The 16,130-nt window shown below is 34.6% G+C and overlaps 2 protein-coding genes across 3 annotated transcripts; one reads left to right on the top strand and one right to left on the bottom strand.

The window, feature by feature from the left end:
- Nucleotides 1-4,296: 4,296 nt before the first annotated feature.
- LOC127807621 (B-box zinc finger protein 21) lies at nucleotides 4,297-5,848 on the top strand. Its single transcript, XM_052345626.1, has 3 exons — nucleotides 4,297-4,707; nucleotides 4,819-5,247; nucleotides 5,335-5,848. Exons 1-3 carry the CDS (start codon nucleotides 4,324-4,326, stop codon nucleotides 5,617-5,619), a joined length of 1,098 nt encoding a protein of 365 aa, XP_052201586.1. The 5' UTR covers nucleotides 4,297-4,323; the 3' UTR covers nucleotides 5,620-5,848.
- Nucleotides 5,849-8,204: 2,356 nt separating this feature from the next.
- Nucleotides 8,205-15,545, bottom strand: LOC127807622 (SH3 domain-containing protein 2-like). Of its 2 annotated transcripts, none has more exons than XM_052345628.1 (10): nucleotides 15,374-15,545; nucleotides 13,085-13,204; nucleotides 12,930-12,999; nucleotides 12,697-12,848; nucleotides 10,599-10,700; nucleotides 10,178-10,378; nucleotides 10,012-10,074; nucleotides 9,604-9,753; nucleotides 9,440-9,514; nucleotides 8,205-8,527 (listed from the first exon to the last, which is right to left on the bottom strand). In XM_052345628.1, exons 1-10 carry the CDS (start codon nucleotides 15,431-15,433, stop codon nucleotides 8,411-8,413), a joined length of 1,110 nt encoding a protein of 369 aa, XP_052201588.1. In that variant the 5' UTR covers nucleotides 15,434-15,545; the 3' UTR covers nucleotides 8,205-8,410. The 2 variants fall into 2 exon arrangements, with proteins under 2 accessions (XP_052201588.1, XP_052201587.1); XM_052345627.1 differs by having other exon boundaries at nucleotides 9,604-9,759.
- Nucleotides 15,546-16,130: the final 585 nt, after the last annotated feature.

Raw genomic sequence — 16,130 nt, forward strand, 5'->3', positions numbered from 1 at the left:
AGAGGGTTTTGTTGCAAATGGGCAATCAGAGAGCTGACGAAGCAGAGATGATTGGCATCTCAAAGATAAAGAAATACCTTTAAAAGCCCCCATACTGCTGCCCAGTTGCTGAGAGAGACCTTCTGGCCTCCCTCAACCGTTTTGCTCATTGGAATATTCTTCATTGCATGCAAAGTTATATCTATATCTATATATGATGAGAGCTCATCAAGGGGTACTAAATCACTTCTAATTCTAGGGAATGGCCAATGACGGCCATCGCATCACTTTTTCCCCAAATAATAAAACGACACATATACTTTCTTGGGTCGGGTTTAAGAAATAAGTCAACAAATTTAACTCGTTTCAATTTCGATAGATTTAAAATAGATTAGAGAGATTTACTATTATCCTAACTCAACCCTAGAAATTGTCCATAAATCTATATCTATTGAACTTAAAGAATCTTATAAATCATATTAGGAATCTTACATGACCTAGCTCATATATGAGGTGTTAGAGGGTTAATTACACCAATAATAACACAATTTTGTATTCTATTATTATTTGATCATTGAACTTTAAAATGTTACATGTTAGTCATTGATATTTCAAAACAATTACTGCTTAGTCACTGAACTTTGAAATGTTACCTGTTAGTCATTGGTATTTCAAAACTATTACTCCTTAATTACTGAATTTTAAAATATTATTAATTAGTTACTAATATTTTAAAATTATTAAACTGAACTTTAAAATATTACATGTTAGTCACTAATATTTTAAAATTATTTCTCATTCGTCACTTGTGAACTTAAAATTCAGTAACTATCGAGTGACGGGTGAAAAACGATTTTAAAATATCAATTACTAGTAGGTAATATTTTAAAGTTCAGTGACTAAGCAGTAATAATTTTAAAATATTAATGACTAATATGTAACATTTTAAAGTTCAGTGACTAAGTAGTAACAATTTTGAAATATCAGTGACTAACAGGTAACATTTCAAAGTTCAATGACCAAACAGTAATAGAATGCAAAGTTGAGTTATTATTAGTGTAATTAACCCGGTGTTAGACGGCTATAAATAGGAGAATTAACTCATTTTTTTTATATATTATTTGGTTAATATTTTTTATTGACTTGTAAGTAAGAGACTAAATCAGAAGTCGACTGCCATTAAAATATACTTAGATGATCGGTCTCATACCATTAATATATATATATATATATTGTTGATTATTTTTCCTGGTAAATGTGCAAGAATAAAACTCTAAAAATGCAAATGTCTCTAATATTGCATATTTATCTTATTTTACTAAACATTTAATTAACTATTTCATATTTGTCTTTTCTTTTTCTTGTTTTGCTAAGAACTATTGCATTTTTATCAATAACTAAAATAGTTAATATTTTCTTCAAAAAAAAAAAAACTAATATTTAAAATAGCTCATTCAAATTCATATCTAAAACTTAATTACATCAATAGGCCAAATATTTATTGTTGTCCCTGTACTTTGACCCTTTTTTTTTTTTTTTTTGTGACTAATCGAACTCTTTGTTGTTTCAATTATGCCTATATACTTGTATTTTAGACTCAATCTAACATTGTATTTTAAACCCTTTTTTTTATGTGGCAACATGAGTTTTTTGTCGTTTCGATTATATTCTTATATCTTCATTTTTGTCTAAATTTAACCCCTGCACTTTGATGTGTAAAAAAAAAAAAAAAGTTAAATTAATTCATCTCATTTTTTTTGTTTGCACATCAAAATACAATGATTAAATTAACTTAAAAATATAAATACAAAGATGTAATCAAAATAAGGAAAAGTTTGAGTTGTCACATAAATAAAACGTCAAAGTACAAAAATTAAATTGATTCAAAAATGAAGGTCTAAAGATATAATTGAAATAATAAAAAATTTCACTGATTATATAAAAAAATATATATATATTTAACTTACATCTATATATTTATTTACGACATACATCTGCATTACATTACATTAATTATCATTACGTCATGTTTCTTTGTTCAAATCACTAAACTAAGGTTCAAATGGTTTATAGTTTAAAGTATAATAATCAAATTGCCATTAATACTTGAATTCGAGAATCATCTTCCAAATCGCAACACATGATCATTGCAAATATTTATTTATTACTTGTATCTAAATACATCTAGAGACATATAAGTGGATCTAGGAGAGCTCAACCCCTTTATATGCATAATTAATGGTCAAATGACTCTATTACCCTTATTATCTTAGAATTCTTCTACAAGTTCAGATAAATTGACAGGTAAACTTATAAAATAAGGATTAAAAGACTAAAATGTCATCGTTCACATTGCATTGAAAAAAGTACAATGCAATATGAGTGAGAAAATTTTAGTATTTTAGTTCTCATTTTGTAAGTCTGTCTATCAATCTGTCTTACTCTCAAAAATTTTTTATAAATCAAATATTTCGTAAAAAAGATCTGATCAAAGAACTATTATTATTAGTGGGGTTAATTATAACTTTTGATATTTTTATTGATATATTTTATATTAACATTCTATATATTTATATTAATAGGATACGTAAATCAATAGGGGGAAGTATATATATATATATAATATTTGGTTGGTACCACACAATTGTCTGTAAACGTGGACACGCTGCGTTTTGTATTTACTAATCAAATAATCAGTAGAGTGGTACATTAATTAACCATTTTTATGTAGTAATGGCAGGACACGTGTCCGATTGTGATAGAAGATGGATAGCTTGGGATGGCCAATTAGGAGGGATGTTGGCTGAATCAAGGAGAGGCTGGCTGAGATGCCAGTCAACGTGTGAGATTAGCAGCACAGAGAGAGAGAGAGAGAGCCCAAATCTATATTTTTGTTGATGTGTTTTCATGTTTTTTTATTATTTTAATTAAATATTTATAAATTAATTTATTTATACGAGGTTAAATTAATTTAAAATTTTAAATTTAAAAATATAATTAAAATAATAAAAAAAATTAAACTGTGACACGAAAGAATGAAAATAACAATATGGGTTTGGTGGAGAAGAAAAGGAGTTGTCAATTAGGGATGAATTAATGAGTAGAAGGAGAGATGGAAGCAGCTTAATTAGATCAATGAGATGCTGCCAATGAGATTGTTAATTAATTAACGAGTAGCCGCCTTCGCTTTCATCTTTGAACAAATGCTCAGTGGATCCATCCATCCATCACCCACCTGCCCCCCCCTTTGCCCTGCTGCTACTGTCTGGGAAGAACAATCCATCCTAGCAAGCATCTCCATTCTTCCATTTATTTCTTTTATTTTATTATTATTATTATTATTATTTGGTTTTCCAAAGTGGTTTAGCTTTTCATCATGGCTTCTTATTTAAATGGGCTTTGATCTTTGCGTAAATTTCACTCATATTTTAGGTGGGTTGGCCCCCACAATTCGTATATTTAGGTATCCTTTATAATAACACTTTTAATTTATTTATTTATCTTACTAGTTTTGTCTCAAAAACTAACTTATAAGAATCCAAAATACTACAAGAAAATTTTAGTATATCGCAGATGCAAAGACTATTAAGTGCGTGTGATTTCTTAAAATGGTTATTTATTGGGTCGTTTAATGATTTATAATTTTTATCAAAAAAAAAAATCATACATTTAATTTAAATATAATTAAATGAGGATGGAAATCATGGTCTAGCGATGAAGACGCCAACGTTTCTGTTTCCCTGCCGACTCCCTCACATTAAATGTAAATTATTTTAGATTCATAAATATAAATTTCTCTAGTTTACAATTTACTATATTTAATTATTTATTTATTAATTTAATGAGAAAAAAAAAAAAAAAATTGGCAGGAAATCAAGACTAACTTTGTCAGAAAACCTAAAACCCTTATAACCCACAGATATTTTGTTTTCAACATTCCTATCCAATAGTTTTAGGGTTACAGTCTGATCCAATAATAAGTCTTAATATTTGATGAGTTTGAAAAGAAAACTGGAATTCATGGGATGCGATGGAATGCTCTTTATAAGGATAATCCGAGTTTGAGCATAAAAATAATGACATGTGAACTAAATGGAGTGTTAATGAAGCCATGGAGGAGGGTCTTTAAGCATTGTTGGACTTTATGAATTTAGACTATGGATGTCCACGTGTCAACTCAGTCATACTTAATCTCCTAAATTAAAATATAAGTGGAGAAAGATTAAATAACAAACGAACTACATTAAACTTTACTATTTTTAAGAAGAAATAATAATCCCAAAACATTAACCAAAGTGGAGAATCCACAGTTCACCTCAATGCTATAATCTATCATGGCGTAGAATGAGAGAGAAAGAGAGAGAGAGAGAGAGAGAGATAGATAGATCTCTCTCCCTGATTCCCAGTTTCAACGCCTTTCCCAACTCTCTCTCTCTCTCTCTCTCTCTTCGCCCTTATAACCTCTGTTTCTTTGCATTCCATTCCTTTCTCTCTCTCTCTTTCCGCCATTTTCATAGGATCCGTCGCTCCTTGATCAACCAGATGAAGATCCAGTGCGATGTCTGCAACAGGGACGAAGCTTCTGTCTTCTGCGCCCCCGACGAGGCCGTCCTCTGCTCCGCCTGCGACCACCGCGTCCACCACGCCAACAAGCTCGCCGTAAAACACCAGCGCTTCTCTCTCCTCCACCCTTCCCCTAAAAGCTTCCCTCTCTGTGACATCTGTCAGGTATACACACACACACGCACCAGCTGCTAAACTCTTTTTTCGAGTTTTGAAGTGATAAGAGAAAGTTTGAATTACCTTCTTCTTCTTCTTCTTCTTCTTCTTCTTCTTCAGGAGAAGAGGGCTTTCCTGTTCTGCCAACAGGACAGAGCTATTCTCTGCAGAGACTGCGATGTTCCAATCCACCAAGCCAACGAGCATACCCAGAAGCACAACCGCTTTCTCCTCACCGGAGTCAAGCTCTCCGCCACCTCCGACCTCTACTCGCCGCCGTCTCCCGCTGCTGGTGTCGGCAACGGGGTTCCGAATCTCGACCCTCAAAGCACCACCACAGCCAAGAAGTCCATTTCTGTTCAACCCACAATTCCCAGCCCACCCGCTGCCGCCGGAGCCAAAGCCTCCGCCGCATCAACGGCAGCAGCCGCCAGTTTGGGGGATAATCAGCTGACCAGTAGCATATCGGAGTACCTGATCGAGATGCTTCCCGGGTGGCGCGTGGAAGACATTCTTGATTCCTCTCCGGCCTCCTTTGGCTTCTGCAAGGTCTGCAAGAAAAATTCAATCTTTTCATATTTCTATATATCTGAACTGTTCATTGATCTGAGAATCGGCCATTGCTGTTTTTAACAGACAGTTGATGAAGTTTCGCCGATTCTGGATGGCGATCTGGAGAGTCAAATGGGATCATTTTCTTACCAAGAAAACACTGCGATTTGGGTGCCTCAAGCACCACCTCCATCCCAGTACCCATCTTCAAACTTGGCCTTTGGAGCACAAATTAGCTTCAAGGAAGGATCAATGGAGGCTGCCAACAAGAAGAAATCCACCAGAAAATGGAGAGATGATGGCTGCTTCACTGTTCCACAGATTAGCCCACCCCCAGCTGCCTCCAAGAGATCTAGAACTTTCTGGTAGTAGAATGAGAAAAACACTCACTTTTCTTTGGATTCTCTCTCCTCTTCTTCTTCTTCTTCTTCTTCTTCTTTCCTTTTGGGTTTGATGTGTTTCTTTCTTTCTTCTAGTTAACTGTTTCCTGTTTTAGCCGCTGCTGGGGAAATTTTGTTCTGGTCTTCTCGTTGTCTCCCATCATTGTCCGTGTACTTGCTTGTTGCAGTCTGTAAATATCTGAGTAGTTTCAATCAAATCCCATGAATGGAAATGCCTCAAAAATTCAGGAAAATGTTAGAATTTGGAACTAACAATCATAACCAGATTTGCCTTTTTTCTTTTTCATTTTCCATCTTCAGAATTATTAGACTGAAAAGAAGGAACCGACTGTTCATGGGGAAAAAAATGAAGAAGAAAAATGAAAAAAAGGAAATTAAAAAAAAAAAGGGGGGCGGGTGGAAAGCAAGGCTGCTTTTCAAGAGCTTTTGGTCTTGAGTGTCTAGGGAAAGGGTGACAAATTTGGGGAGAAAAGGGGAAGGAAGAAGATGATGGCCCATGACAGGCATGGCCATGATGAAAATGAAAACACAAGAGATTGAATGATGAGATAAGAAGAGAAGAGACAGGTGGTGGGTAAGAATGGAATGGGACTGGTTTGGTCGAATTCAAGAAATTCCTTAAATGGTAGGGATTTGGGTTGCCATCATTTGGCAATTGGGATTCATTCACAAATGCAAAATTTGGGTTCTTTTTCTGTTGTTCCTACCTTCCTCCCAACCTGGCTCCTTTCCATGGCTGGCCACACCACCAGCTGTATGGTTTTACTCCATGTTCTTCGTTCAATTATCTAAAACAAACATGAGACTTATAGAAAATTTAAGTTAATTTATCAAGCAGAGTGTTACATGAGTTCTAAATTTCATCCCAAGTATAGGGTACAGTATAAATTATAGATTTCTAGTCGTCTTTCTTTATAGATACATCTCTATTACACCTTGTATCATGCTTAAAAATTTCTTACTAAATTTTCTTTAATCTTCGTTTACTCTATTACTATAAATTTCTATCCATCTACACACCTCATTGGTGCTCTCTTTTAATTTTCTTTTTGTCAAGTCTCAAACATCTCAAAGAATTCACCTTCAATTTAGTCGACTCTACCTGCCCGAAAAGGCCCCCAACAGTCAGAATGCCATCCAATGCAAAGAGGAGGAGGGGGGGGAGGTTTAGAATTTAGACTAATGGGAGTTCTTTAAATGATTGTGAGTCGTGACCATTGTTCTACAAGTCATGGCCGCATGGTTAGTTCAATTCAAAGCTCCAAATTTCTATTCACAGTTGAAGAGACTTCACACTTGTATTCATCATGCCACAGTCCCACGGTTTCAGGGCTTATGGCACCGGCCATCAGAAGGCAGTGGAATTTTTGGACTCAGTCTCCTTTAATTTTCAAAACTGAGAATACTAAGTCTTGTTTGGTATAATAACTATTTGTATATATTTTAAAAAATGAAGACTTAAGGGAAATATCAACCAAACAAAAATCCGCTTTTACGTGTATTCAAAGTAATGTCGTCATGTTCTAAAAAGGTCACTAATTATCAAGAGAGAAAAAAAAAAAAAAAGTGGTCACTAATACCATCACATCTTTATTATGATACTATGATGATGACATTATCATATTCCTATATAAGATGGTGTCTTGTTATCAAATGACATCAATATAGTATCAAAACAATAAAAAAAGTCAATTATGATAAACTGATGGTTCACCTGCAACTTCCAACACTTTTCTTTATTTTTTCAAAATTTTCTTTATAAAAATCTTAGAATGTGTTTGATTGTATTATCTAAAATTTAATTTTAAATAATAATTGTGTAAAAAATAAAAACTACTCCACCTCTTAAAAAATAAATTTCATAAAAAGAACTTTTAAATACTTATACCATACACATATTTTTCATAAAAAAATTAAGACTGTTTAATTATTTTCATAAAAAATATATATAATAATTACATATTTTCTATAATAAATGCGTGCAATCAAACACACTCTTTTAACTCTTAATCCATTTAAACCATCCCATGATTATAAGCAAATCCATTGGACTATGCATAATAAATTTCTAGGCCCAAGAACAAAATGCAACTGAGCTAACTTAAAGCAATGAAGATGGTGCAGGCGGCCCAGAATACCAAAAAGTAACATCGTAAGAGACCTAAATTGACACTTGACTTGACAGCAAGGTCGTTTAAAAAAAATCATAACAACCTAAAATACAAAACTATTATATATATATATATATAGTGTAAATGAACCAACACCCCCCCCCCCCCCCCCCCCCATTCCGCCCACACCTGTAACAAGTTCGGCAAGTGGCCTAATCTTTCTACCAAAACAAAAACGAAAAAAAAGGTAACTGAAAGAAAAAATAGCTTATGCCACACCACTTTTAACTAGAAAATGAAGTATCATTTCAAAATTTATGGGCATTTTTATTTTTAATGCATAATAATTAACAACTCAAATCTGAGTATAAAATTTTTATTTACATAACATTAGCTAACAACGGCAGAAACTGGTGCATAGAATAGACACTATACCAAAAGCGACAATAAAACAGTCTTTCCTCGTCTGATTATCTCTATTATAAGAACATAAATCTTTGTTCATAAACATATGAACATTATATGCGTGCACAAACAAGCATCAAACTTAAACCAAGGCAGGTCAAGAGCCAAAACTTTGAATGCACAACTTGCAGTAGACCTAAATGCAGAATCATACATTTACCATGCCAGGAAAGAACAGTATACTTAAAACACTTCGGCAACCTTGCTGGCTAGAACTCGGTCTCGTCTTTCTACGTATCCGAAGGGGAACCAGCCTGCTTTCCCCTTGCATTCGCCTTCAGCCCAGCCATTGTTCATCACCTGCCAAAACAAAGCAACAACCACCAATGAGAGAATACGTAGAGCGAATTCAAATTTGACTGGTAGAAAAAGAGTTGATAGCAAATCAAATGAGAACTTTAATGCAACACTTCATCAAGGAACTACATCCTACACAAAACACAGCAGTAACAGTACCAATGAGAAGCTAGAGATTAGGGCCATTCAAAACTGCAGTTTTACATAACTTATCATCACCATCCTCATGGATCAGTTACTGCCATTCAAAAATTCTATGTTGGATCCCTTCCTAACACAACCCTCTAGCCAAAGAATGATGAAATAAAACTCCAACACCATCTTCATATGGAAAATTTTCATGATAAGCTAGTAAATGAAGATGATTGATATTTAACAAAACCAGAATGAAAAGAAACAAGGTATTTATTTCTGGCATTAACCAGCACACTTCCATTTGTAGTTTCTGCTAACTGAAGCCAGTGTGCTGGATAAAGCAAGCCTCTTGATTTATTAAAATGTTTGCAAGTCTATAAAATACACATGCACTATTTAAGAAACAAGACTGAAAATTAACTACGATTCAAGTGTTTCCAGTACAGATGAATCACATAAGATTAATTATCTTGAGATAAAATTAATATTGACTCAGCAAGCATCCATTCAAGTTAACTAAGCGGAGTGCACTTTTGGGATCCCTCTTAACACCAAATATTTAAGTAAACAGACCCTTCGGCATAAACCAGCACCTGAGGAAATAATTAGTTTCTAACAGAAACAAGCTATTTTCCAGATTTTACATCAAATGGGAAAAAAAAAAAAAAACAGAAATAAACACAAAGTCAACATAGAGAATGAAGATAGGAAACAATAACCCAAGAAAAGTTTTAATATGTTCACTGATGGTAAACGTAAGTACATGAAGAAAATTACAACCTTCCGGACAACAATATAGTCACCAACTGTCAAAGTCAACTCCACATCGGACTCGGCTTTATATGAATGAATGACCTGGCAGGAAAACAAAACAATAAAAAGGAGGGAAAGTGAAACATTTTAACCACTGAGAAGTGCAGAATGAATTCCAGAATAGTAGTTACCTCTCCTAAGAAATAACCCATCCCATCGGTTGAACCATCATATGTCTGTGAAGCAAATACGCCATTGACTTCGTCATAGGATGGAGGAGGCATTCTCGCTGTGGCGGCTGGAGTAGAAGAAGCTTCAATTCTTTGACGCTCTGACAACATCTGTTGCTAACAACAGATAACATCAATCACCACCATCAGAGACATACAACAGTTCTATAACAATCCCATGTATTAGACTACAGATTCAATTCCTCCCCCCCCCCCCCCCCCCAACAAAAAAAAAAAGGGTTGGCTCTCTAATCTACCAAAACAAAGGATTAAAACATAAAAAAATGATAACAATCATAATGGCAATGACAAATAGAACAGACAATGCTCCAGGGATCACTAGGAAGACATGTTGAAACTAGTTTATACCTCACCCTCAAGCTGATCGAGTATATGTAGAACTCTCTGATGATAATTGCGCTCTGCCTCAACCTTCAATGAAGAACCAAACCAACATCAACATTTTCAACCAATTTCTAGAAGACTCTCATCACTACAATAAGTAGATATGTCTACATCAGGTAGAATGTATCACCATGGCTATAAGTCGCTGGAGTGTCAATCTCTGTTGCTGAGCCTCCACAGCAGCCATTGCCGCAGCAGCTTCTTTACCAAGTGTGACCATGTTTGACTTCAGTTCATGAAGCTTTGCTTCAGCAGCTTCCATCTTCAAAACATTATCAGAATTGCCATTGTACTCCCTCACTTTAGCTTGGCGCCTTGAAACTTCAATAACCTATCCAGGTCCAAAGCAGGATTAAAAAGAGGTTGGTAAAATATGATTAAACAACAGAATGACATGTTTTAGATACAGAACCATCATCAAATTTTGTACTATAGTAAAATAAGCTGCAAGCCAGACACTTTTAAGCCACTCAGCAGGGTAAGAGCAAGCAGGTTGAATGAGTATCCAGCAAGCAACTGAACAGTTAGAAAGTGGTCATATCCAATTTTACCTGAGCTTCAGCTTCCTGTCTTACTCTATCATATCGTTGAGCAAGATGTCGAGCATCCTCCAATGGAGCTCCCATTACCATTGCCCTTAAAGGCTCAGCAACCTGGAAATAAAAGAATCTGATCGTAACAGAAAATTAAAATAGCAAAAAATCTCTACCAGTGGCAACTGGTTGAAGAGATGCCAGACTCAAATGCAAGCATGGAACACAGATTAACTCTTTTAAATCCATCGTTCCAAAGCCATTGTGTTAAGAAATGTCGGACCAGCAATACTTGCTCTCCCCTTCTAGCTTCTTGCTTCCCTTGTTGTTAGCATCTCACAATTTATAGGTAGAATACAAATTGTATTTTATAAGACACAAACAAAATAAAATATTTGGAATTCCACACCGGGAACAATCTCTCGGGCTTACCTGCCCAAAGAAATTATACACACACACACACATACATACATACACAAAGAGATCAAAATTACAAAGCTAGCTAAATGAAAAAAAAAAAAATTTATCTCAGAAAAAATATCGTTGCCATCTTGTATCGGCCCATTACCATTTTTATTGCCATTTGGAATAAATCAATGACTGAGACAGAAAGCCTTATTATTCATTCAGTGCCCATTTTAGAATTTTTTTCTGATGCCTTTCCCCTCCAAAACAAGAAACCAACCCACTTGCCTTCCACGGCTGTTTCCTTACCTTCACTAAATTTAGGATCATAGACATTTTAGTTGAACTCAAGCAATTTCAATTGAAATTCAAGCTAGGGGTGCATTCTAAGTTTGATTTTAAACTTACCTCATTGCAGTCTGAACGATACTTTTATTTTATTTCAAATTTGAGGATTTTAATTACCTCGATTACCTAACCACACGAGGACTTGACTCAGATTTTACCACCACAGATTTAGAGAGCCGACTGCATCATGGGAATGTGATCCTCAGCATCACACAGTCACACTCAAGCTGTCTTACCCAAACTGCACACCCAATTGACATACAATATTTCACAGACTATGGTTTGGCTATCTCGTTTTAGAGGTGAATTTTGTGTCACTTTTGTCAGTGGAACACCCTATCAATTTTTCAAACATTTCACCTGTTTATATGGATCACTCTCTACCTATTTATGATGATTGGAGATGAAACTCACAGCACTCCTTGGCCAGATCCATCACTCACCCTGAATTGGGTAACCCTTTTCCTATTACAACACAGAGTTCTATGGATACAGGGACCATATTTTGGGGTTCTATGATGCAGCAGGTATCTCTTGCATACTCGTTTACAATATTTTGAGTTCCCTATAATATCTATTTGCAGAAAAAAAAGGGTAATCAGATACCTTTTCAATGTTACATTGTCAAAATTGCCCCTAACTTCTTATTGTGGAGTACCTTTTAACAGCATTCAGTGGCCAACATTGGTTGCCATTAAATTATTATGATTGTTGTTCTTGTTTTCAAAACAGCTTTATACATCCTCTTATCTTCATTTAGAGGGTAGGAACATCATTGCACGTTTCAAAGTTCAAATCATCAGGTCTCTATTAGGACATGGTTTCCAGTATGTCCCACAGTACATGTAATATTTTCCCCAAATTTTGTGACAATCATCAAATTTTCATAGCATTTGAGAGGAAAGTATAATTTTATACTTCTTATTCACGAACCATATTGGAAACCCAGTATGAGCTACAGTAGTTGTGCTCCCAACCCCCTTCCTTCTAGCCCACTAGATTTATGGCAAAAATGATGCAGAAAAACTGCACAAATGACTTATAATAACACTAAACATTAAAAATACCTAGTTCTTGCCCCCTCACTCAAAAGAACTCACCATTTTTTCCTTCTTACCATAAGAACAAACAATTTGATTAATTAGGGACAAACATCAGTCTACGTTGAACGAATGTTCTTTAGCAAGGAAAAGGTATACAGCATGGAACAGGCTACAACCAATGATCACTGAAATCTTGGACTATCAGAGTTGACCAAAACTTTTTAAAATTTCATAGCACACATGTTTCCAAAAGATTGTCCTTATAGAACATATAACAGAAAATTTTCAAATAGTGGTCATAAGGAAAATATTGTTCAAACCTGCGTGCCAAGGGCTTTCAGTAGATCTCCATGTTCTTTTTCCATTTTACCACGAGATCTGCTAAAATTCAACGCAATTTTGGATAGCACACTACCAGTGGTGCAAGTGTTTTCAGCACCATATTTTCTGCTGTCCTCAGACAACTTAGTACCTATGGAAGATATTGCAAGAACATTTAGAAATATATATAGCCTATTTCAACTTAGTACCTATGGAACATTTAGAGGATCACCTATTTCAACTTGCTTGGATCCAGTAACAATATAACCTTCCACACCACGCACAATATCCCTTTGGAAGTGCTGTTAAGGCAAAGAAACAGAATACAGATGTCAGTAAACAAAGAATAAGGTAAAGTTATATGCAAGCAAGAATATGGGAGCCAACCTTTCCAGCACGGGTTGACATATACAGTTTCTCAAGTTTTTGATGCTGATTAAATTCAACTTCATCAGATATGATATTATCTGAACCTCCAAGTCCACCAGCAAACTGCTTGAGAACAGCCTATGGGAAAATTAAACAAAAATTGTTGAGAGATAAAAAACAGCAAGGTCAGCATTCATATTTTGGAACCAAAATATATTTTAAATTCTTAACGATAAATAAGCAGCTCTGAAAAGATATAAACACAACCAAAGCTTTAACTAATATTTTATCTGGTCCAAAACATGATTTTTTCCATGGCAGTTCTTTTTGATATGTCTCTTATTTATCCAAAAAAAACATTAAAGTTATAGGATCAAAGCTTCAGTCCTACTCAATGAAAGCCAGATAAATGTTTTTGCTTCCTCCATCTACTTCAAACTGTCACTGTAGACCAAAAACAAAATGCAAGGTACTGTAACCTTCCCTGACACATTGCCACTCAAAATAAAACGCTACCATTCATTAATAGAGGAATCTATCCTCTTCCTGCTAGCAAAATAATCCCTACTATGTGATCTGCTTGTTGAACTTACTCTCCCATATACATAGACCAAATAAACATCAGATTGCACAAAAAATTCAAGTAACAAAGCAAATTCTACAATTTTTTTCTTAAATTGGATTTTATGGATAGTATATAAATTGATAGAACTTAGAAAATCTTACACTGGATGAATGAATGCAAACGCAAAATGGGAAAAGATGGAACTGGAGACTCATCATGCATTGTTGCTAGACATCAGCACCAGGCCCAATTAAGTATATAAATAACAAATTTGTTGAGATATCAATCTTAAAAATAATCACAAAACAGAAGAACAAATATAACTACAGAACATTGGGGCTCCACTACTATGTAATTAATGAAAACTGCAAGTAACACGGATCTCCAGTCGAGATAACAAAGAGATGCAAATGAAACCTAAGCTAGCAAAAGAGAGATCAAAAGAATAGTTGACACGACATGGTAACCCTGGTTATATAAAGTAATAGATATCTAGAAGCCACGCAATATCTTTGTGCATTCTGTTTAGGCTGTTATGTTTCTACTTAATAGTTGCCAATAGAGAGTGCTATCCTCAACATATTACAATGGAATAGAGTAATGATGTTAGTTTGCTCAGTACATCATTGTGCACTGAAGGTTCTTAGTTGTTTTTAACTTTATCATTTATGTATTTGGAGAAACAATAATGCAAGCCATGAAAAGTGAGGTAAGTAAAAAGAAACTCAGAGCTAATTTTGAGTTTGTCAACTGACCACTGTGTTCAAGTCATGTCATTTGCAAACATGTCAACATAAAGAACACGTGAAAATTAGAGTGTAATTTACATAATTCAGTACAAAACCAATTATTTACTTTCAATAAACTAGTGCATGAGCCATGTGATGTGGGAAGCCATATAACTTATTTGAAGGTGGCAAGCTGTCACATATAGTTGTTGGACAGAAATTTGGAATTTGAAGTGTGTCAACAGTGCCTAAAGCTTGGGATGAGGACAAAGAGAGTGAAATATTCCTAGGCCAACAAAGTTAACCTCAGTGTCTTCTCAGGATGCAATATTCTCAACACCTTTCTCTACTCTACCTCTTAAAAGATATGAAATATAGACAAAAGGTTTATGTACCACATCAGAAAATGCCTTGCCAGACAGAGATCAAGAAGAGTAGTATAGTAATAATTAACATAGGTTGGTTTGGACCAGTGTCATACTTAAATGATATTGACGCTTCAAGCATAAGCCTGCACTTAAAACGTGTACGGTGTAAGCGACATCCATCAGACTCCATCACAATGAATCGGCTATCCACATGCTATAACAGAGTCAAAAATCTCTATTTCCACCAATTCAATATTCAATATAAGAGATCCTTTACTCCTTGTCATAAATGATTTACATTCGCAACACTTCCGGACACAAAGCTAAGAGAAACTGAACGTGAAAGGAAGAAAAAATAGGCAACATTGGCAAGAATAACGACAGGTATACTATATCGGCCAAGACGATGCGACGCCAGAAATTAATTGATTGTAGTTCTATTTACAGACAAGAGCCAAAAAGCAGCAGTGTGAAGAGAACATGAACTCCACTACCAAGAACAGAAAGTTTGCAATCACATCACAATCATCTCAGGCAACGGAGTCTTGACGTACCGAAAATTCGTTCAGAAGCATCATGAAGAATGAAGAAAGCAATGAATTAGGGTTCGTTGAAGAGAGCGAAAAGAGCAGAGAGGACGGTGTACCTGCTGCTGCTTAGCGACTTGCTCTCTGAGCTTGGTGGCTTGCTTTCTAATCGCTTCCATCTCTCATTCACCGGAGGTGAGAGATCGGAAGGGAATGCTTCGCCGGAGAGGGAGACAGATTTGAGAAACAGATGCTTCACCTTTTCAACATTCAAATCTGTTGTGTTGTGTTGGGAATTAAGATGCAAAGGCTTTTTGAATTGTGCGTTAACTTCAAATGTAAGAGGCGCGTTCTTGTACGCGCCGACGCAAATAAATTTAGATTTTCTATTTTTGCTTTTATTTTTATTTTTTTAATTTCATTCTATAACCTATAATTCACAGAAATGTCTGGCCACGCGTTATTTTAGTATTCTCCGACAATTTTTGTAATTTTAAAAATATTTTAATTTTTTATAATATTTAAAAATATCTAAAACGCCACAGCATTTCCGTTCACGTACTCTTTTAACTCAAAATTTTTATTTGTTTTCAAAATTTGTTCTTTTTAGATTGAAATTTTGTTTTAATAATTTTTTATATTACAAATTATATTTATAAAAATATCCTTATATTTTTTTATTCACACTTTTTTGTTTCTTATTTTTTTAAAATATTATTTTTTTCATTTCTATTTTATATCATATCAATTTTTTATTTTCATTTCCTTGCAACTTATAATCTTCCCTGACAACTCTAAATAACTATTATTTATTTATCATTTCTCATTAAATATATCAAATAAATTAGTTTAACTCGACTAAAATCAACTTATAAC

This window comes from Diospyros lotus, chromosome 8 (genome assembly GCF_014633365.1).
Source record: "Diospyros lotus cultivar Yz01 chromosome 8, ASM1463336v1, whole genome shotgun sequence".
In the NCBI taxonomy this organism is placed as follows: domain Eukaryota; kingdom Viridiplantae; phylum Streptophyta; class Magnoliopsida; order Ericales; family Ebenaceae; genus Diospyros; species Diospyros lotus.

What these genes read in the sequence shown, in the direction of transcription:
- LOC127807621 (XM_052345626.1), top strand. Translation starts at nt 4,324, where the DNA reads ATGAGAGAGAAAGAGAGAGAGAGAGAGAGAGAGATAGATAGATCTCTC. An exon ending in CTCTCTGTGACATCTGTCAG is followed by an intron (nt 4,708 to 4,818) that starts GTATACACACAC and finishes CTTCTTCTTCAG; the next exon opens with GAGAAGAGGGCTTTCCTGTT. An exon ending in CCTCCTTTGGCTTCTGCAAG is followed by an intron (nt 5,248 to 5,334) that starts GTCTGCAAGAAA and finishes TGTTTTTAACAG; the next exon opens with ACAGTTGATGAAGTTTCGCC.
- LOC127807622 (XM_052345627.1), bottom strand. Translation starts at nt 15,433, where the DNA reads ATGGAAGCGATTAGAAAGCAAGCCACCAAGCTCAGAGAGCAAGTCGCT. An exon ending in TGAAAGCCCTTGGCACGCAG is followed by an intron (nt 10,701 to 12,696) that starts GTTTGAACAATA and finishes TTTTATTTCCAG; the next exon opens with GTTGCTGAGCCTTTAAGGGC. An exon ending in ACTATATTGTTGTCCGGAAG is followed by an intron (nt 8,528 to 9,439) that starts GTTGTAATTTTC and finishes TTGTTTTGGCAG; the next exon opens with GTGATGAACAATGGCTGGGC.